The sequence below is a fragment of the Podarcis tiliguerta genome (assembly GCF_965153285.1).
Source record: "Podarcis tiliguerta genome assembly, chromosome: 3".
NCBI classification, from domain to species: Eukaryota; Metazoa; Chordata; class Lepidosauria; order Squamata; family Lacertidae; genus Podarcis; species Podarcis tiliguerta.
The window spans coordinates 11,788,741-11,809,480 of NC_139536.1; the positions used below are offsets into that span (position 1 = coordinate 11,788,741).

The following is a 20,740-nucleotide window of genomic DNA, read 5'->3' on the forward strand; positions in this document are numbered from 1 at the left end:
TTCTATGAAAGCATCAACTACGTAGCAATGCCTAGTATTTTACTGCTTCACAAGTTCTACTGGTTAAGCAACGGTATTTAAAATAGACCCAGAAACAAAATTTCTATCCTCCCTCAGGATCTCAGGGTAGTATGGGCAGTTAACCTTTTTATTTCTCCTCTCACCAGTAGGCTGTCATTGCCTGTAACTGAGCAAAGAGGTAAATGGCAGCTTCAGGGGGTTAGTTCAGCCCCATTTTATTTCATTGGGCCCACCCTAAGCAAGACCAAGTCGGCACCTAACCCATAATCAAGCAAACAAAATATCCAGAACACCTAATCAGCCAGTGTCCTTCGAAGACCCTACTTCCCAGTATTAAGAAACAGACCTTGGGTGGGAGAAGGACTTCTATTACCTTTAGGGTGCCATTCTATAAACTGCGACCATGTCCCCCTCTCCCCCCACAAAAAAAGGTGGTTTCAATCCTGTATGCTCTTATCCGGAAAAATGCCCCACTGAACTCACTAAGGCCTTACTGCTCAATTGGTAGAGCATCTCATGCTCGTGGGTTCGAGCCCCGAGTTGGGCAAAAAATTCCTACATCGCAGGGGGGGGGGGGGTTGGACTAGATGCCCTCGTGGTCCCTTCCAGCTCTACAATGCTATGATTCGAAGCAGAGGCAGTGCCTAAATTAACAAGGCTGCTTTTCCGGGAAAGGTGCTGCAAGCCATGCCTCCTTCCTGCTTCCTCTCTGCCAAACACCATGCCCTCCAACAGCGTGACAGTAATTATTAGTATTATTAATAACGGCCATTTTTCTAGGGGGGGAAGAGGGCAAAGCAAAATGCTTGGGGCTAAGTCTCCTCATAACATAGCTGTCAACTATTCCCTTTTCTTGCGAGGAACCCTATTCGGAATAAGGGAATTTCCCTTTTTTAAAAAAGGGGGAAACGTTGACAGCTATGCCTCATAAATATATATACAGAGGGGAGCGTCTGTACATTTTGCCTCCTCGCGCAGGTTCCACGCGAGAAACTTCCTTTAAGGAAAGCTGAGAATCCAGGATTCTTAGAATAATGTACGTGATAAGATGTGATTCATATACCAATCGCAGGGAGGGAGGGAAGTCAAGACTGGGCAGAGTCAAAGGGAACATATGGTAATAGGAAGGATGGTTAGAAAAAGAATATCTAAAGGAAATAATAAAAACTTACTTGAAGAAAAAAAAGAGAGAATCCAGGATTCTTATCACTAATAATAATCTCGGCTGCAGAGCCGGGCTACCCACACGACTCCCCCCCCCCCCCCCGTCACAAGACAGTGATTTTGACTGTCACCTGTCAAGAGCAGAAGGGACGCCTATGAGACTGGAGCCCAGGAGAAGAGGAGGAGGAGGAGGAGAGCAGGAGACCGCACGACAAGGCGAATGGACCTTCGTCGCCCTCCTCCTCCTCTTCCTCGGCCGCCTCAGCTCTCCCCCCCCCCCCCCCGCGCGTCACGCCGCCTCGTCCCCGCCCTGCCCTCCGCTCGTCTCCTAGGCAGCCCCGGCCAGAAACCGCCTCATCATTCGGCGGGAAAGGGAGGGAAAGCGCAGCTGCGTCACCATCGCCTCACCAACAGCAGCATCTGGCGCATCCCCTTGGAAACCCCGCGGATTCCCACGCGCCCGCCCGCCGAGCCAAGCCGCCTGTGGCCAAGAGGCTCACGGGAAGCGCAGTTCCAAGCCCCGTCGGCCGCCGCGGGGAGAGCGCGCGGGGGGACTCCATGTCCCAGGGTGCCGAGCGCAAGCGGCCGCGCCTCGCCTCGCCCGGCTGAGCTGCTCCGCGCTCGGCTCGTTTCCCGTCTGTGCGCGAGATGCCTCTGGGCGGTTTCCTAGTGGCTTGTTTGGAGAGGGGATCGCGCGCAGTGAATAAAAGGGAAACTGAATATGATTCAGTTCTGGACTCGGAGCGCCGCCCACCACAATGGGTTTTGTTGTTGTTTAGTCGTTTAGTCGTGTCCGACTCTTTGTGACCCCATGGACCAGAGCACGCCAGGCACTCCTGTCTTCCACTGCCTCCCGCAGTTTGGTCAGATTCATGTTTGTAGCTTCGAGAACACTGTCTAACCATCTCGTCCTCTTGTCGTTCCCTTCTCCTTGTGCCCTCCATCTTTCCCAACATCAGGGTCTTTTCCAGGGCGTCTTCTCTTCTCATGAGGTGGCCAAAGTATTGGCGCCTCAGCTTCAGGATCTGTCCTTCCAGTGAGCACTCAGGGCTGATTTCCTTCAGAATGGATAGGTTGGATCTTCTTGCAGTCCATGGGACTCTCAAGAGTCTCCTCCAGCACCATAATTCAAAAGCATCAATTCTTTGGCGACCAGCCTTCTTTATGGCCCAGCTCTCACTTCCATACATCACTGCTGGGAAAACCATAGCTTTAGCTATACAGACCTTTGTTGGCAAGGTGACGTCTCTGCTTTTTAGGATGCTGTCTAGGTTTGTCATTGCTTTTCTCCCAAGAAGCAGGCATCTTTTAATTTCATGGCTGCTGTCACCATCTGCAGTGATCATGGAGCCCAAGAAAGTAAAATCTCTCACTGCCTCCATTTCTTCCCCTTCTATTTGCCAGGAGGTCATGGGCTCAGTGGCCATGATCTTCATTTTTTTGATGTTGAGCTTCAGACCATATTTTGCGCTCTCCTCTTTCACCCTCATTAAAAGATTCTTTAATCCCTCCTCACTTTCTGCCATCAAGGTTGTGTCATCTGCATATCTGAGGTTGTTGATATTTCTTCCGGCAATCTTAATTCCAGGTTGGGATTCATCCAGCCCAGCCTTTCGCATGATGAATTCTGCATTGTGGTCGGAGTACCGCTGACCACAATGGGTTTGACTTCTGAGTAAATGTGCGTAGGGGTTGCTTGTCCGTGAGTGGCATATTTTTAGGCTCGGAAAGCTTCCCGATTTAGCCTGATCTTTACTTATAATTCAGCTTTACCCTAAATTTAGTGGGGCTTGGGCTGCAATTCTGTGCCCGCTTTCATGGAAGTGAGATCCTCTCCAATGAGCATTTATTCTGATTTATTTACAGGAACCGCAAACAAAGGTCATTATTTGGTGGGGGGGGGGGGTGAGCCTGTCGCAACAAACCCATTTTAATTATGCAACCTGCATTTGCCAGTATACAATTTATTCTGTTGGTTCAGATGTACATTTTATGGTGAGTTCTTTGAACATTTTGTAGCTGGTATAAAGCTTTCAATGAATTTGTAATTTTTCAAGCTCTGGTTCAGTTTAGCAACAAGATTTCCAACACATTACTGCATATATATGGGGCCTTTTTTGTCCCCAAACCAGTGAGGAGGAGGTGAGAGCTCAGCTTCAAAGCATACCATAAGGCAGGGTTTCTCAAACTTGGGTTCTCTGCTGCTGTTGGATTACAATTCCCATCATCCTCAGCTATCAGGATCAATAGTCAGGGATGATGTGAGTTGGAGTCCAACAACAGCTGCGAGTCCAATTTTGAGAAACCTTTGCTAACCTGCCACCTTCCAGGTGTTCTGGACTACCCCTCCCATCGGCTCTACACCCCAGCGCTACAAATCTGATTAAAGGTAAAGGGACCCCTGACCATTAGGTCCAGTCGTGGCCAACTCTGGGGTTGCGGTGTTCATCTCACTTTATTGGCCAAGGGAGCCTGCATACAGCTTCCGGGTCATGTGGCCAGCAGGACCAAGCCGCTTCTGGCAAACCAGAGCAGTGCATGGAAACGCCGTTTACCTTCTCGCCGGAGCGGTACCTATTTATCTACTTGCACTTTGATGTGCTTTCGAACTGCTAGGTTGGCAGGAGCAGGGACTGAGCAACGGGAGCTCACCCCGTCGCAGGGATTCGAAGGCATCTGATTACGACTCTGCTAAATGTGGCTGATGGGAGTTGTAGTCTAAAACACCTGAAGGGCAGCAGGTTGGCCAAGGCTGCCATGTGCCCTGGAGATGGCTGGGGTGTGAACTACCTCCCCACTGAGCTCACAGCCTCACCTTCCCCAGGTAGGCTTGGGATGCACCTGCTGCTGACCAGCAGCCTCTGATACTTTTCCCATGGTGGACAGTGGCATTTTTGGGGGGGGGAAATCCCCCCTCCCTTCTAAGGGCGCTTGGCACTGATCTACTCCTGAAACTAAACAGGTCTGCCCCTGTTGGCTGTTGGATTTCCTAGGAGTCACAGGGAGCCTGTATGTCAGTTAGGTCTGCCTGGCAGTGTATAGTCCAAAACATCTGGAGAGCAGCAGGTTGGGAAGGCTGGCATTTGTTTTCTCCAGCTTCCTTCCATCTTATTTTTCCCTCTGGCAACTTGCAGCTCCTCCAATGCTCTCTCCCCCCCCCACACACCTTTTATTGATACAGAGGCATGATTTGTTTCCCTGGAGCCCAGGTAACAGTCCTTACTTAATAATCGCACTGGTTTCCTGTTCGTGCACCAAGCAGTTCTAATGGAAAATTTCCCCACAACCAAACCTGCAAAGAAACCTGGAAGGTTTTTTTTTAATTATAGATTAGATGATTCATCGATGCACATTTGGTAAGGAACATAACCTTGTTAAAATTAGGCATTATTTCTCTTGCTCCAGTGCCCAGTGGCTTCAAAAAAACAAGGCACAATGCACTTCCAAGTCATGCTATGTAGAAATTCCAAACAATGTTGATTTAAAAGTCAATACACTGGGGGTGGGCATGGGCACCAGGGTAAAAGGATTTACCGGTACTTCCAATAAATCTGCATAGAATTGCAGCTTCTATTAGAATCATAGAATCATAGAGTTGAAAGAGACCACAAGGGCCATCGAGTCCAACCCCCTGCCAAGCAGGAAACACCATCAGAGCACTCCTGACATATGGTTGTCAAGCCTCTGCTTAAAGACCTCCAAAGAAGGAGACTCCACCACACTCCTTGGCAGCAAATTCCACTGTCAAACAGCTCTTACTGTCAGGAAGTTCTTCCTAATGTTTAGGTGGAATCTTCTTTCTTGTAGTTTGGATCCATTGCTCCGTGTCCGCTTCTCTGGAGCAGCAGAAAACAACCTTTCTCCCTCCTCTATGTGACATCCTTTCAAATATATAAAATTATATTTTATATAAAATTAATTATATTATTCGGACAGGTGCAGTGTGAAATGTTTTGCTGAAATGATCTGATAACTCTATTTGTTCAGGGTAATAGTCCTCTGAACCGCTTACACATTAGTGAAATTCTGTGTGGAGCAGTGTTTTGATTTCCTAGGAGACTAAGCGAGAGGAACGTCAGAGCCCCATCATACTAATTCGGGTTACATTTCACATTAAAACCCTTCTGCATTATGTAGTTAAGCTGTTGAATTTCAATAGAGCAGGAGGATGTCGAATTAATTGCTCTAGGAACTATTTCTCCACCAACACCACCAATACAGCTCTCGTGGCAGTCAAGATCTGTTGGGACACTCCTGTTCTTGGTTGCTATGGCTGAGCTTTCTATAAACAGCAACAGAGCTTTCAGAGCATAAATGCTTTGTTCATTAGGGCTTCCTCTGCCCTGGTAATGTGCCAAAGTAGCACACACACAGAGAGATGCATGATACAAAAGGTGATTCTATTTATTTTATTTTTAAACTGGGCCAACGGCTGCTGGTTACGGAATGAAGAAAAGTGGTATTCTTACTCTTTGATGTACGTTGAAGTGGATCTTTGAGGCTTGGGGAAGCTGACAAACTTCCCACTAGAAATGGTTTAGCTAAAGGTGCCAGGGAGCAAAGCGTTCTCCACCCTCCATCCTTGCAAGTAAACAGTATTACGCTAGTTCAGGAACACATCTGAGTGGAGTAAAAGCACCTAAGAAGAGCATAGAGTAAGACCAGTGAAGGGTGCAGCCTAGAAGGCGGCCTGGTGATTGCAATATGCAAATGTATAAATATTATAATTTAAGTGGAAAAATCTCACAACAGTAGAAAAGACCATGACTAGTGTGTCCTTGCTCTGTCTGCAGTCTGGATGCTAACGGTTGATGGGCAACATCTGAACATTATGCATGGTGTATGTGAAGACTATTATAAATGTTCAATCTCTGCACATGCCAATTTCAGCCAATGAGAGAAGCACTTGCACAGGGCTTTTGCTGGTGGGGTTAATTAGGTGAATCCCACCCGTGTTATTTTGCAGGGTGGGAAAATGCAAATCTGCTAATACTTGTATTCCCCTCCAGTTACTTAGCACCATGCCTAAAGTGCAATGAATCAAGTATAAATATATGGAGAAAGGGCAACTACTAAAATATTTTCTAAAAAACCCTGCATTTTGTAAAAGCGCCTTTTCTCTTCTTTCTTACTGCAGATAAAACAGTTCACTTCACACCAGCCCTGTAATCAGCTAAATGAAGGTTGTTTTAAACAGCCGCTTTCTCTGAAAGATACTTAGGGACCGTAGCTAAGCCCTCACAGAGCTTCAGTTCCCAGCAGCCTTAACAAACTACAGTTCCCATGATTCTTGTGGCGGCGAGAGATGTGCTTTAACTGTATTGTGTGCATGCAACCTTAAGGAAAGGAGCTGCAATTCAAAATACAATAGGAGCTGCAATTCAAAATTTGCCAGCAGCAGGAGCTGCTGGCAAATTTACCTATTAATTCCCATGGAGTAAAGTCAGAGATGTGGAGGCATGGATCTGCTTTTGTGCATCACAGCTGCCATGTTTGGAACAAATTGCTAGATTGCGCTGTGTCTCTGCATTAAAACCAATGGCAGAACTAAACTGTGTGATTTAGCTGAAGTTGAAAATAAGCATTACTGTACAGTATCGAATGTAATGCACCACTGAATTTAATGTGCACCTCAATTTTCAAAAGCTTGAAACCAAAGAAGAATTTGCTGGTGAATGTAAATGCGCCATCAAATCTAATGCGCACCCTAATTCTTGCGACGTAATTTCCCCCCAAAAGGTAAATACGGTATTTTTTTAGCTTTGAGGCTGCCTTACCAAGAAGATAGCAAGGTTTGGGGTGGTGATAGGCTGCAAGGTAGAGTGTACATGGCAACGAGCTTGTTGGGTCAATGGCCTGACTCTGTATAATGCTACTTCCCATGTTCATAAGCCACAAGTCCAGATGCAGAGGGAGAGAGGTGAAGGGAGAAAGAAAAGATCAGAATGCCAGGTTTTGCAATGGGTGTCAAATCTTTTGGTTTGTGAATTCCATTGGTAGTTGGTCACACTCATTATAATATAAAGCAGAGGTGACAATGGACATACCAGGATGCTGGGAGGTTGAATCTATAAGAAAGAGCAGATACAGTGGTACTTCTGGTTGCGAATGGGATCCGTTCTGGAGGCCCATTTGCAACATGAAAAGAGTGCAACCCACAGTGGCATGTCTGCGCATGTGCGGGTTGTGATTTGGTGCTTGCGCGCATGCACGAGTGGCGAAACCTAGAAGTAACCCTTCTGGTACTTCTGGGTCGCCGCGGGACGTAACGTGAAAGAATGTAACATGAAGCAAACGTAACATGAGGTATGACTGTAGTCTGGTTGGTTGGCATCCATCTATTTTGGGAGACAAAGGAGGAGTGTGCCTTTGGGGGTGAATTCAAAGTGTTGGAAGGTTATATACAATGTTGGTCATTAAGTGCACTTAGTTTGTGTTTCAATTAGAGTCAAGTATGAACGCCTGATTTCCCTTCCAATTTTACCGCTTCACAAAGGATTGTATCCAAAGCAAATATCTGTTCCGTTCCTCCTCCTCCTCCTCCTGTGCCACTCTCCTGTCATGGGAATCTGCCCAATCCCAGCCTCCCATGTTCATCCCAATAAGATTTCATCAAGACCTTTCATAATACACGGCAATAAAAAACAAACTAATCTAAACAACGCTCCCCCCTCCCCGAAAGAACCAGAAACACAATACAAATTCCTGTTTCACAGATAAATCTTAAGTTGTCCCTTGCAGAGAGAGGTGAACCCCAGTGGCGTAGAGTGGGGGGTGCAGGGAGGACCGGCCGCACCGGGCGCAACATTGGGGGGGGGGGCGCTCGCACTCGCAGCTCTCTGCCCCTACCTGGCTCACTCACTCTCTCTCACTGCAGTGCTGGCTGTGCGAATCCGATCCGAGCCGCCGGGTCGCCGCCCACTGTGGAGGGGAGGGTGCCAGGCGTGCGGTGCGGTGTGGAGAGAGAGCGAGGGACTATCTGGGGGAGGGACAGTGCAGCGGGGGGGGCGCAAATTACTTGCCTTGCCCCGGGTGCTGACAACCCACGCTACGCCACTGGTGAACCCTCCCAGCTTTCCCCTGGTACCATTCCTTTCTTCTCCCAGCCTCCCACCCTGGGGCATAGCTGTCAACTTTCCCCTTTTCTTGCGAGGAATCCTATTCGGAATAAGGGAATGTCCCTTAGAAAAAGGGGGAAAGTTGACAGCTGTACCCTGGGGAGATCTTCCCTTCCTGGTCTCTCACACAGGGTCCTTCCTCAACTATTTATCACCTGCATGCTAACCCCTCCTTAACCCTGAGCAGAGGACCACAGAAAACAGAAAAGGACAGATCAGAAGCAAAAACAAAGCAAAAAGAAAGAAAGGAGAATTTAGAATCATAGAATCATAGAGTTGGAAGAGACCACAAGGGCCATTGAGTCCAACCCCCTGCCAAGCAGGAAACACCATCAGAGCACTCCTGACATATGGTTGTCAAGCCTCTGCTTAAAGACCTCCAAAGAAGGAGACTCCGTCACACTCCTTGGCAGCAAATTCCACTGTCGAACAGTGGAATATTCTTAGAGATAAGAATATTAAAGGGATCAGAAACTAAGCCACCCATGTTTACTGTGATGCGAGGCCCTTGTCAGTCCAAGTTAAGCATATAACTATGTCCAGTCTTTTTATTTTATTTTGTTACAGTAAGTGCCACACTTTTAACATGGGGGGGGGGGGGCTGGTACTGTGTATCCTTGAGTACCCCCAGAAAAAATAGCACTGACTGTGTCTGGAATAGTGCAGTAGCTGAGAAGCTGAGCAAACACATTTGAGCCCTGAGAAGGCTGGACCATGAGAATGATTCGACAGGTCAGTGGTATGGCTCCCCCTCCCCGCAGAAGGGACCAAATGAGACTGTAACAGCCCCCACCATGGGGTGACCATCCTAAGGGCGCTTCTGGGTCAGCCCAGCATCCTGCTCTCAGTGAGCTGTGAAGTTTTTCAGGTGGCCCTGGTTCAGTTGCCGTCTCTCAACCTAACCTGCCTGTCAGGTAGAGGATAAAATTGGGAGGGAGAGGCATGGGGCCCACCCGGAGCTCCTTGGATACAAGGTGGGTTTTAAGTGTGTGTACACAGATGGATGGCCATCTGTCATGGATGCTTCAGCTGAGATTCCCACATTGCAGGGGGTTGGACTAGATGACCCGTGGGGTCCCAACTCCACAATTCTAGGATTCTGTTACAATGTCTGAGAGCAGTTGGGGCAGGGATGGGCAAGGAGCTGCTTCTGAATGTCCTAAAGGTAAAGGACCCCTGATAGTTAAGTCCAGTTGCAACGCTCATCTCGCTTTACTGGCCGAGGGAGCCGGCGTTTGTCCGCAGTTGTTCCGGGTCATGTGGCTGGCATGACTAAGCTGCTTCTGGCGAAACCAGAGCAGCGCACAGAAACACAGTTTACCTTCCCGCTGGAGTGGTACCTATTTATCTACTTGCACTTTGATGTGCTTTCGAACTGCTAGGTTGGCAGGAGCTGGGACCGAGCAACGGGAGCTCACCCCGTCATGGGGATTCAAACCGCCGACCTTCTGATCAGCAGCGCACAGAAATGCCGTTTAGCTTCCCGCCAGAGGGATACCTATTTATCTACTTACACTTTGAGGTACCTATTTATCTACTTGCACTTTGAGGATGGCAGGAGCAGGGACCGATCAATGGGAGCTCACCCCGTCGCAGGGATTCGAACCACCGACCTTCTGATCGGCAAGCCCTAGGCTCTGTGGTTTAGACCACAGCGCCACCCGCATCCTACCCCTCCCCAAATCAATATCTGGTTCCTCCACCCACTTTTTAAAGGGAGAAGCAGGAAGCAGGAATCTGAACATACAAGGGTTAGTTTTAAAAGCATTTTAATGACATAGCATATATTTAACAGATAGGGTAAAAGTCTAGAGGTACAGTTCCAGTACTATCCTGACTACAGGCCCAGTCATTGAGAAGTCATTCCTATTAAATGTATTTCTTTTCTTTTTTTTCTGATTGTGCAGTAAGATGAAAATTGTTCATTACAATAGTTACAGTGACAGAGAAATGCACACTATGTATCAAAGAGCAAAAGGTAATGTAGCAAAATTATAACACAGTGTAGCTGCTGACAAGCAAGTTAACCATTGGAGTAACATTTTTTTTGTTTTTGTTTTTGTTTTTCTTCCAGTAAATGCTTCAGTTCCACTTTTACACTTAATCGATGATTTTAAAGGGTTTTGTTTTTTTTTAATTATACATCTAGCCTTATTATACTTTTTTTACTAGAATTATCTGAAACATACAATATAATGTATTTCAGCAAAAAAAAAAAAATCAAAATTACAGATTATTTAAAACCGTTATCAGTATGCTAAGTCTTTCTTTCTTTTTTTCCAATACCAACATTCTTAACTGTCGTTGCCGGATGTGGGGTTTTGGCAGGGGGTGGGCGGTGACCGGGGGGGGGGGGGAGAGAAAGCATCACGTCCATGTTTAAGTTCACATAAACAAGATGCCCGGATATAGAAATGGTTTTGGCCTGTACGTTAAATGTTGAGCTGCACTCTTTCGTCACGGTAGAAGAGAATATGCCACCATTTCATTTACCAGGGTTAGATTCGCAGTGGGCAGAACCAAGTAGCCAAGGCTCAGCACGACAACCTCAGACGGAAGTGAAAAAAAGTGTCTCTGTGTGTTTCTGTGTGTCTGCCTGTGTGGGCTTAGGAACTTTGCAAGCACCTTGTATTCCAATAACACTAAAATAGAGATGGGTTGGGGCGGGGCGGGGCACTGTTGCTTTTTCAAGACAGCCTCAAAAAATCGAGGAACAGTTTAAATAGTAAAGATCTAATCTACATTAACCTCGTTAAAAAGAAAAAAAAAGGAAAGAAAAAACCAGAGAAAGAAAAGGAAGGAAAACAACAAAAGGAAAAAAAAACCTGGCTCTTCTCTTTTACTCAGAAGCTGCCCAATGCACCTCAGACGTATTGGTAACTTTAGAATCTTTTTGTGTATTATTTTTTTGTGTTTTGTTTTAAATGCTCTATAAATAAAAAATTTAAAAAAATTAAATCACATTGAGGAACATTAGGCACAGAGAGTAATGCATTGGTTCTGAGCTTGCATGCTGGATTTCCACTGGAACGGTCGAGAGAGGTGCAGCGTGTAAAAGGTAAGAGGGAGTTCACTTCTTTTTCCCAAAAAGGCTGAATCTTTTTTCTTTGTCTTTCTCTTTCTCTTTCTCCCGCTTGCCAGGACTGGACTCGCTGGTTATTGTCACACTGGCTGGCAGGGTCTGGGCGCGGCTCGTCGCTGGGGTGCTGTGTGTGCTTGTGGACAACTCGGTTTTGTCCGAGATCGCAGAGGCAATGGCCTGGATCCATGCATTCATTTCCTCCTGTGGGGGGGTGGGGGAGGCACGACAGGAAGGGGTTTAAAAAGAGAGAGAGAGATTTCAAGGAGCCCCAGGCCTTCCCACACTTTGAAAATAAATAGCTTAAGGCAGAGGCTCTCAACCTTTTTGTGCCCATGCTTCCCGTAACCAACTACAGTGGTACCTCAATTTTCGAAAGTCTCCGTTGCCGAACGTTTCGGTTTTCAAACGCCAAAAACCCGGAACTAAATGCATTCTGTCAATGGCTTTTGCTGAGTTTTTTTTCTTCCAATTTTCTCTACTGAATTTGCAGGCTGCCCTTTGCGCCTCACTTTTCGAAAGTTTCGGAAGTCGAACAGTCTTCCAGAACAGATTACGTTTGAAAACAGAGGTACCACTGTACAATAATAATAATAATAATAATAATAATTTTTTATTTATATCCTGCCCTCCCCAGCCAAAGCCGGACTCAGAGCGGCTAACAACAATAAAAGTAACACAGTTTACATAAAATCAATTACAGTGGTACCTCGGGTTACATACGCTTCAGGTTACAGACTCCGCTAACCCTGAAATAGTACCTCAGGTTAAGAACTTTGCTTCAGGATGAGAACAGAAATCGTGCAGCGGCGGCGCAGCAGCAGTAGGAGGCCCCGTTAGCTAAAGTGGTGCTTCAGGTTAAGTACAGTTTCAGGTTAAGAACAGACCTCCGGAACGAATTAAGTACTTAACCCAAGGTACCACTGTAATAGAAATGTATTCTAAAATCAATTCATTCTAAAATCAATTCAAAATCAAATCAATGGCAGCCATTGGGCTAGAGTTCTGTGAGGATTACCGAAGGAAGGGGTCAGGCTGTGCCTTGGCCAAAGACCTGGTGGAACAGCTCTGTCTTGCAGGCCCTGCAGAAAGATGTCAAGGGCCGCAGGGCCCTAGTCTTTTGTGACAGAGTGTTCCACCAGATCGGGGCCACGGCCGAAAAAGCCCTGGCTCTGGTTGAGGCCAGCCTAACCTCCCTGCGGCCCAGGACCTCCAATATGTTTTTATTTGAAGACCGTAAGGTCCTCCGTGGGACATACCAGGAGAGGCGGTCCTGTAGGTATGAGGGTCCTAGGTGCCTCTGGGACGGGCCTGGGGGCACTATGTTCCTGCCGCACCCCTGTGGGGCTCAGGAGCCCAGTTACGTCACCCCTTGCCTGCAGAGCTGACAGCCTCTCACCCTTTTTCGAACACCCTCGAAAAGCGTTCCCTCAGCCTCCTCTCCTTTCCTTGGGGGTCCTCTGGGCAGCCGCTGCTGCCGCCCCTGGTCTCTGAGCCACCCCACCCCAAAGAGAGTTGTCTCCTCACAGTGGCCTGGGAAGAGGATGGCCCCAGCCTTAGTGGCCCAACGGAGACTGGCCAAAGGAGAACGAGAGGCCGGCACCTTATTTTGGGCAGCAGCAGTGGGCGCTGCTGGGCTTGCATGGTGGAAAGGTTCCCCTTCAGCACCGGGCACTATGCTGTCAGGCAGGCCTCGCACAGAGCAAGCAAAACAAAGGCCAGTGCCTGCCTGCCCGGCCTCCCACTTGTCTGCCCATTCCCAACAGAAAGTGCTGGCGGACTGACCATCTGGGCTCCCTCACCCGCTTGCCTGTTTACTCTAAGGCCGCCTCAGCTCCTGGCAACCAGCGCCCCCTGGCCAGTCCCAGAGGCACCATTCACCTGGGGAGCTGGTAGCCAGGGCTGCTGCAGCAAACAGCCACACAAGCCTTTGGGAGGCAGACATGCAAGAGGGCATCAGAGGAGGGAGGGAAGGAAAGAGGGACAGAGGCCAGTGTTGCTTGCGGCACTCCTGACCATCACTGAAGGCACCCTAGGGTGCTACAGCACACTGGTTAAAAACCACTGGCTTAAGGGATTCTGGTGAACTAAGGCAACTTTCACACCATCAATTTTAAACAGCCCCACTCCAACCTGCAAGAGACTCCAGGGCTTCCTGAGATTTCGCCAGGGGTTGGTTAAAGGTAAAGGTAAAGGGACCCCTGACCATTAGGTCCAGTCGTGGCCGAATCTGGGGTTGCGGCGCTCATCTTGCTTTATTGGCTGAGGGAGCCGGCGTACAGCTTCTGGGTCATGTGGCCAGCATGACTAAGCCGCTTCTGGCAAACCAGAGCAGCGCACGGAAACGCCGTTTACCTTCCCGCCAGAGTGGTACCTATTTATCTACTTGCACTTGGATGTGCTTTCGAAATGCGTGGTTGGCAGGAGCAGGGACCGAGCAACGGGAGCTCACCCCGTCGCGGGGATTCTAACCGCCGACCTTCTGATCAGCAAGTCCTAGGCTCTGTGGTTTAACCCACAGCGCCACCCGCGTCCCTCCAGGGGTTGGTTATCTTGGAATAAAGGTCAGTGGAGACTGTAGAGCTTAGACTACGTCCCCCACTCTCATCACCGCAAAAATTCTGCAAGCACCCCCTGAAACGTGTGTGCCCATCACAACAGAAATTCCAAAGCTGTCTGGCATTGTGATATCATAACACATATGCGGAGAGCGAAGGTGTCTGTCAAGCCAGAAGCCCAGTGTTTCCCAAATTTGGGTCTTCAGCTCTTGCTGGACTACAACTCCCATCATCCCTAGCTAGCAGGTCCAGTGGTCGGAAATGGTGGGAATTAGTAGTCAGCTGGAGACCCAAGTTTGGAAAACACTTTAGTAGACACTGTGCTGGGAACTTTTTAATGCTTGGCATTTTATTGTTTTTATATATTCCTGGAAGCTGCCCTGAGTGGCTGGGGAAATCTAATCAGATGGGCGGGGTATAAATATCAAAATAATAGTAATAATAATAATAATAATAATAATAATAATAATAATAATTTCAAAAGGGGAAGGGCTGCTGCTCAACGCACATGATTTGCATGCAAAAGGTCTTGGGTTCAATCTTTGGCATTTCCAGGGAGGGCCAGGAGATGTGCCCTGTCTGGAATGCCAAGCAGTATCGACAGTAGTGAGTTTGATGATTTGGTGTATGGCAGCTTCCAATGTCCTATTGCTTTATGCAGAATGCGGCTTCAGGAGATCGCGGTGACAGCAAGACACCAGTAGCACCAACATGACTTTAGAAAAAGAAGAAGAACCCAACAAGGGACAGAAACTTACATCGTCTTTGGCTTGGAAGAGGTACTCATTGCCGTCAGTTAACCTGAAATTCAGAACGACAACATCAGGATAAAGAAGCTGCTCTTGCCAACCAATTGGGAGCAACAGGAACTGCGGACCTCGTTCTTTTTGCACCAGTAACCCCGCGAAAGGCTCGTTGTTGGCGGACGTACTGCCCACCCCAGTTTTAGAGGCACCGTGCGTACCCCGACACGTCCTTGTGTGCTCCATCCCAATGGAGCACATGTTCCCATTTTGAGGTGGAGCCCTGCCATTGCCTTTGGCATGCCAGCTGCCACACAAGGCTGGGCGACTGTGGCAGTCCCAGGAAAGCAAATGCAACATGCTTCCTGCATTATTCTTTGAATTCTGCGGAAAGATCCTACAAGGCACTGCTCTCTATAAAACCATAGCCAGAGAAAGGTTCTTGTGCTTGTTTACTCCCGAGTAAGGACATAAAAAGAGCCTGTTGGGGAAACCAAAGTGGTGGCCTCCACTTCCCATCATCCGCAACCAGCATGGCCAATGGAAGTTGTAGTCCCAAACATCTGGACATGTGGTCCAGCATCCATTTCCCATAGTGGCGAATAAAATGTCTCTAGGAAGCCCACCAAGGGCCCCTTATAGCAGTCTCCCCCAACGTGGTACCCTCCAGATGTCTGGGACTACAACTCCCACCAGCGTTGGCCAGTATAGCCAATGGGCAAGAGATGGTGGGAGTCAAGCGGATCCTTCCGGCAGGAGTTCCAAAACCTGGGCACCACCAGCCAGGCATCTAGCGGCAGCAGGACATAGAGATGGTCCTCTCCCCGTGGGCAGACAGGTCCCTGTAGGAGATGTTGGTCCTCCAAATGGTTTAAACATTTGTGCACTTGGCAGAAGTATATGGATCATAGAATCATAGAATCATAGAGTTGGAAGAGACCACAAGGGCCATCGAGTCCAACCCCCTGCCAAGCAGGAAACACCATCAGAGCACTCCTGACATATGGTTGTCAAGCCTCTGCTTAAAGACCTCCAAAGAAGGAGACTCCACCACACTCCTTGGCAGCAAATTCCACTGTCAAACAGCTCTTACTGTCAGGAAGTTCTTCCTAATGTTTAGGTGGAATCTTCTTTCTTGTAGTTTGGATCCATTGCTCCATGTCCGCTTCTCTGGAGCAGCAGAAAACAACCTTTCTCCCTCCTCTATGTGACATCCTTTTATATATTTGAACATGGCTATCATATCACCCCTTAACCTCCGCTTCTCCAGGCTAAACATGCCCAGCTCCCTTAGCCGTTCCTCATAAGGCATCGTTATGGATGTTATGGATGTTTGGAGAATCCAAGACTCGCTTTCAATTGTTGTGGCTTTCTGTGTTCTTACAAACCAGCCTCCCCCACTCCTGTATTTGCAGTGTTTTGTCACTGCCTGAAGAATTTATTTTTAAAAAAATTAAGCTGCACCTACATGATCATGGCTTGGTGGACACTGAGAAAGACGTGGTGCTGTGTGTGCAGAAAATCCCAGCTTCTTCTTTTTCCCATTTTTTTAAAAAAGATGGTTGGTCACGTTTGCACATAACCCGAAGATCACGGAGGAATTGGTGGATCTCCCTGACCATTCTCCATGGTGGCAAGAGCTGATGAGATTTGAGATCTAAAGCAGAGGTCCTCCTGCTGACTGGTGGGAGGAGATGGGGGAGTGCAGAAGTCCAACGCTTTGGCTGAGTTTGTTCAGGCTCATCTACATAATGCTAAGCTATGGTTCAGCAGGGGAAATTGATGGAACGCTCAGTCTCAATGAGATGCAAGAACTAGAAACCCTTGCTCATTCGGACTCTCTTTGGCTTCAATGAAGAACCTTCACAATTCCCGAAAGCGTCAATTGCCTCCCTGCTTTATGGGTTGGGTGCCTCTCTGTTGCTCTCTGCTATTTTAATAAGCGTAATAATCTCTCCCTGCCTTTGTGAACTGCTGAGATAAGGCTTCCTTGCTTTGCCTTGTCTGCTTAGGGCTAAGGTAATGCTGAACCATTTAATGCAAGGTGCCGTGGAAGGGATACACGCAGGAGCACACTTGAGAAGCATACTATAAACCTTTGAAGAAGGATTAGGCTGCCCTGCCGCTTGGGAGACAAGCTATTGCTGTCTGTGCTCGGAAAGCCAAACGGTGAGGGCAGGGGGAGAACGAGGACCCAAAAGGTACTGCTGCTGAAGTCACAAACCTGTGGCTGGTGTGGTGGGGATGCTAAAGATCATAGACTCATGGAACTGGAGAGCTGGAAGGGACACAAAGGGTCATGTAGTCCAACCCCCTGAAATGCAGGGATGCTACCCTCTCTGATGGCTCCAGCACAGAGAATCAAAAATCACTGTAGCGGTACTGTTGCAAGTAGAAGAGCTGAGGACATTAAGATGCTTGTGGGGAGCCCGACTCTGGGGTTGCGGTGTTCATCTCGCTTTACTGGCCGAGGGAGCCGGCGTACAGCTTACGGGTCATGTGGCCAGCATGACTAAGCTGCTTCTGGCGAACCAGAGCAGCGCATGGAAACGCCGTTTACCTTCCCGCTGGAGTGGTACCTATTTATCTACTTGCACTTTGACGTGCTTTCGAACTGCTAGGTTGGCAGGAAAAGGGACCGAGCAACGGGAGCTCACCCCGTCGCGGGGATTCGAACTGCCGACCTTCTGATCGGCAAGTCCTAGGCTCTGTGGTTTAACCCACAGCGCCACCCGCGTCCCCTAAAGTCCTTAAGAGAGGAATTAAAGGGAAAGAACGAGGCCCAACCCAAATATCCCCTGTGAACTGATCTCGGGACATTTCTAGAGGGCCATGTCATCTGCAGCACCCAGGGGTTGTGCTATGAATTGTGGAGGTAACGCTCCGCTTTGCGAAGGCAAACCTTGCACCAGACATGCAACAGTATGTCAAGGAGCTTTGCGCCTGCTTTCCCTGACCTTTTGCCTTCTTGCCTAGAAAACAGGGTCCCCCCCCGACCTTTTGTCCTTTCGCAGATTTGTTTACTAGACATAACGCTTGGCTGGAGCATGGCAGGGAACACAGACGTAATCAAGTATCTGGGAACATTCAATGGAAGGACCTGCTGACACGTGTATTTGCTAACACTAGCAATGTGCGTACATGGAAATATGTTAAGTTCAGGGTGGTTTCACTATTGTTTCCAATTGCTGACTTCTGCTAATAAAAGGAGCCTCGGCAGAGCTAGCCGGCAGCTTGCTTGGAGCACACTTGCCAGCGTGCTTCTGCACAGCTCACCTGCATTCAACCTCCTGTCGTCTCCATTATTCCTACAGTGAATGCAGTTGCTCAGAAGATCGGTGGATGTGGATAATGTCTGCAAACCGCTGGTGCAGGGAGCCTGGGAACTATCAGTTCCCATCCCTGTGGGGAAAAGGAAAAGTCTCTCTCTCTCTCTCTCTCCTTCTCCTGCAGGAAGAGGTGCCTTACCTTAGCTTGAACACATGCTTTTTCTTCTTGTATTCAACCGCCACTTCGCATGCCGCTTCTTTCAGGCTGACCGGGATCTCGTTGTGGTAGGGGATGCCCGAGGAAGCAGCCTTGGCATCTTTGTAAAAGCCCATGTCTTGCTTGTTAATGACACAGTAGACGTTATGCCAGGATCTTGGGAGACAAATGAAATAACAAGGCAAGCATTAAGGCCGCCGTCACGGATAAGCGCAGCTTCCCCCTTGCTTTTCTAACGCTGCAGCATTGCATAAGCAAATCAAAGCTCTTTTTCTGCGAGAAGATAAAACAGGTTTATGGGCAAGAAGTTTGCACGACACAGCTCTGTTATAAAAGGGAGAGGGAGACAGAGAGAACAGGTTGCTTGCAAAAACAGAAGAGATTTCTCAATGCTATGCCATTAGGGTTTTTGCATCTTAATGATTTTATGTGCTGTGCCTAATGGTTTTCTAAAATGTTTCTATATTGCTGTACCCAGCGCTGATATTTTGAGAGAGGGTAGATAAATAGCAGCACTATTTGGAAGTAAACATGCTGGGTGTTTTCAGAGGGGAAGCTGTCAAGCCTGAAAGCTATCAACTTGGATGCATCACTTATTCAACATTGTTTACTTGGTTATTTCTCTCTTGCCTTTTTCGATCCAAAAAGGATTCTGACACGAAACTAGCAGGATGCAATGAAAACCACCAATCCACTTAAAACCTCGACATTTCAAGATGAAAATAGCCAGCAAAACCAGGGGGGTGGGGAGAGTGTGTGATGCTGTAAGCATCTGAGATAGAAGGGGACCAAAATCAAATCTATCAAGAGATAAATAAATTCAGATTATTTATATTATCCGCATGCCACCTGACGACAAAAATCCTTGAGGAGTTTTGAGTTTGGCTGTGAATCCTCGTGAGCAGGAATCTGGAATGCTCACCCCGTCTGTGTAAGTCTTCGCAGGAGGGCCACTGCAATAAATGAGGACAGGATGGCTGGCGGTCACCCCTCTCCTTTCAGCCATGCAGAGAGGAAGTGACATCACGAAGGGAGGATATTCTTAGGCTCCAGGAAGAGTCAGAAAGAGGAAAGCCGAGAAATGCAGGAGAGCAGAGAGGAATTTTTGGGACACACATTCCGCCCTGCTTGCAGAGTGAGCAGCAACCAGGAACAGGGACCACGAGGTGGATACTTCGGAGCTTGCAATGTATGGGAGGAGGAAGATGCAGGAGATTATCGGGAGGGGTGTGTGTGCCTGTGTGCAAGGGAGGTTGCACAGAAGGCGAGGCGAGGAGGCACAGCAGGCACAGGGTGGAAGTGAAAACAGGGGTGCAAAGTGGGACCGCGGAACAGAAGAGGGAAACGCGGTTGGGAAGGGGAGTAGCGAGATTAGTAGTCGCATGCGGAACAGGGGGCGCGGGCGGGAGGAGTGAGCAGGGGTACAGCCCCTCGTTTCAGCTCGTTCCTTGCTGGGGCAACTTCAGGGGCCCGTGTTTCCCCGAGCACAGCCTGAAGCCTGCCTCCAGCTCGAACCTCACCTTGTCCTACACCCCCGTGGAGCCTGGCCACAGTGCAGAGCGGGACAGCGCCCTCTAAAGCAGCGTCCAAAGGAAGAGGAGAGGAGAAAAGGATATTTGGAGGGGACAGCCCTCGCCCTTTGAGCAAGTAAGGAGGGAACAAGAAAACAAATGATATTGGGAATCGGGGGGTCTGGGACCAGAAGCCTTAGTGGTGGCAAGTCTCTAACAAGAGGTTGGTGGGAAATAAGGAAATAGGGGCGGAGGAAGGAGGATAAAGGGGAAACTTGGGGGGGAATCCAGTGATGAAGCGGCGATGACCCCCACTTGTATACTACGAAGGAAGAACATGCTGGAGCTCTGGGGATCCTCCAGAGGTGGAGAAGCACGGAGCAAACCTAACAAACCTGTTTGAAGCCTTCTTGTTGTGTGACTCCCATTCGTGTTTGCGATGCAAGAAGCCCTCCATCAGAGTGGAAGGGGCTTCTTGCGTTTTGGCCGGGAGGGTGGCGGCTGTCTGGGCCTGGAGGCCAGCCTTGGCTTTGCGATCGGCAGTCGGCGAAGGGACGGGACTGGTCTCTTTGGAGCTTGTCCTCTGGTCCGCTGCTCCGTTGACCATTTCGTTGGCTTCCCTCGACTCTCCCATCTAAGAAACAAGAGCGGGACACGTAAGCCGCTGTCCAGCGGCAAGGCTGTTGCACGCAGCACTTTCTCGTTTAATCAAAGAACATCTTAAATGTTCCGTTTGCAAGAGCTTGGCCCCACGCTGTGTACAAAAGCCCAGGGGGTTCCAGTAAAACTACTCTCGCCCCCCTCCCCGTTGAAGAAACAGAGGGCTGGAGGAATTAGAACGGTATCATTAGATTAGTACCCAACTGATAGAGGTGAAGGAACAGGAGAAAGGGAGAGGGTAACCCATCTGTGAGAGTTTTACCGCTCTTGGCTTGGCTGATCAAATCCTTAAAATGCCATGATTGAGCAAAGGCAAACTGACTTCTCTATTAAGAGGCTATAGAGAACGCAATTCCTTGCTGTTCCGTAACTGGGAATAAGAAACTGGGCCCAGGATCGT

The 20,740-nt window shown here is 48.5% G+C and overlaps 2 protein-coding genes across 7 annotated transcripts in view; both read right to left on the reverse strand.

Annotated features, from left to right (window-relative positions):
• EML6 (EMAP like 6) overlaps nucleotides 1-1,446 on the reverse strand; it is a 164,869-nt gene extending 163,423 nt beyond the window's left edge. For all 4 annotated transcript variants that reach the window (XR_014509244.1, XM_083432422.1, XM_083432421.1 and 1 more), the window contains exon 1: nucleotides 1,317-1,446. The gene's annotated coding sequence lies outside the window, so the exon portion shown is untranslated. The remainder of the gene's footprint in view (nucleotides 1-1,316) is intronic.
• An 8,609-nt stretch (nucleotides 1,447-10,055) lies between these two features.
• Nucleotides 10,056-20,740, reverse strand: part of SPTBN1 (spectrin beta, non-erythrocytic 1) — a 229,938-nt gene continuing 219,253 nt past the window's right edge. For all 3 annotated transcript variants that reach the window (XM_083432411.1, XM_083432413.1, XM_083432412.1), the window contains 4 exons: nucleotides 20,076-20,314; nucleotides 18,152-18,325; nucleotides 14,699-14,741; nucleotides 10,056-11,586 (listed from right to left, as the gene is read on the reverse strand). In XM_083432411.1, coding sequence (XP_083288537.1) covers nucleotides 11,374-11,586; nucleotides 14,699-14,741; nucleotides 18,152-18,325; nucleotides 20,076-20,314 — 669 coding nt within the window. In that variant the 3' untranslated portion in view covers nucleotides 10,056-11,373. The remainder of the gene's footprint in view (nucleotides 11,587-14,698; nucleotides 14,742-18,151; nucleotides 18,326-20,075; nucleotides 20,315-20,740) is intronic.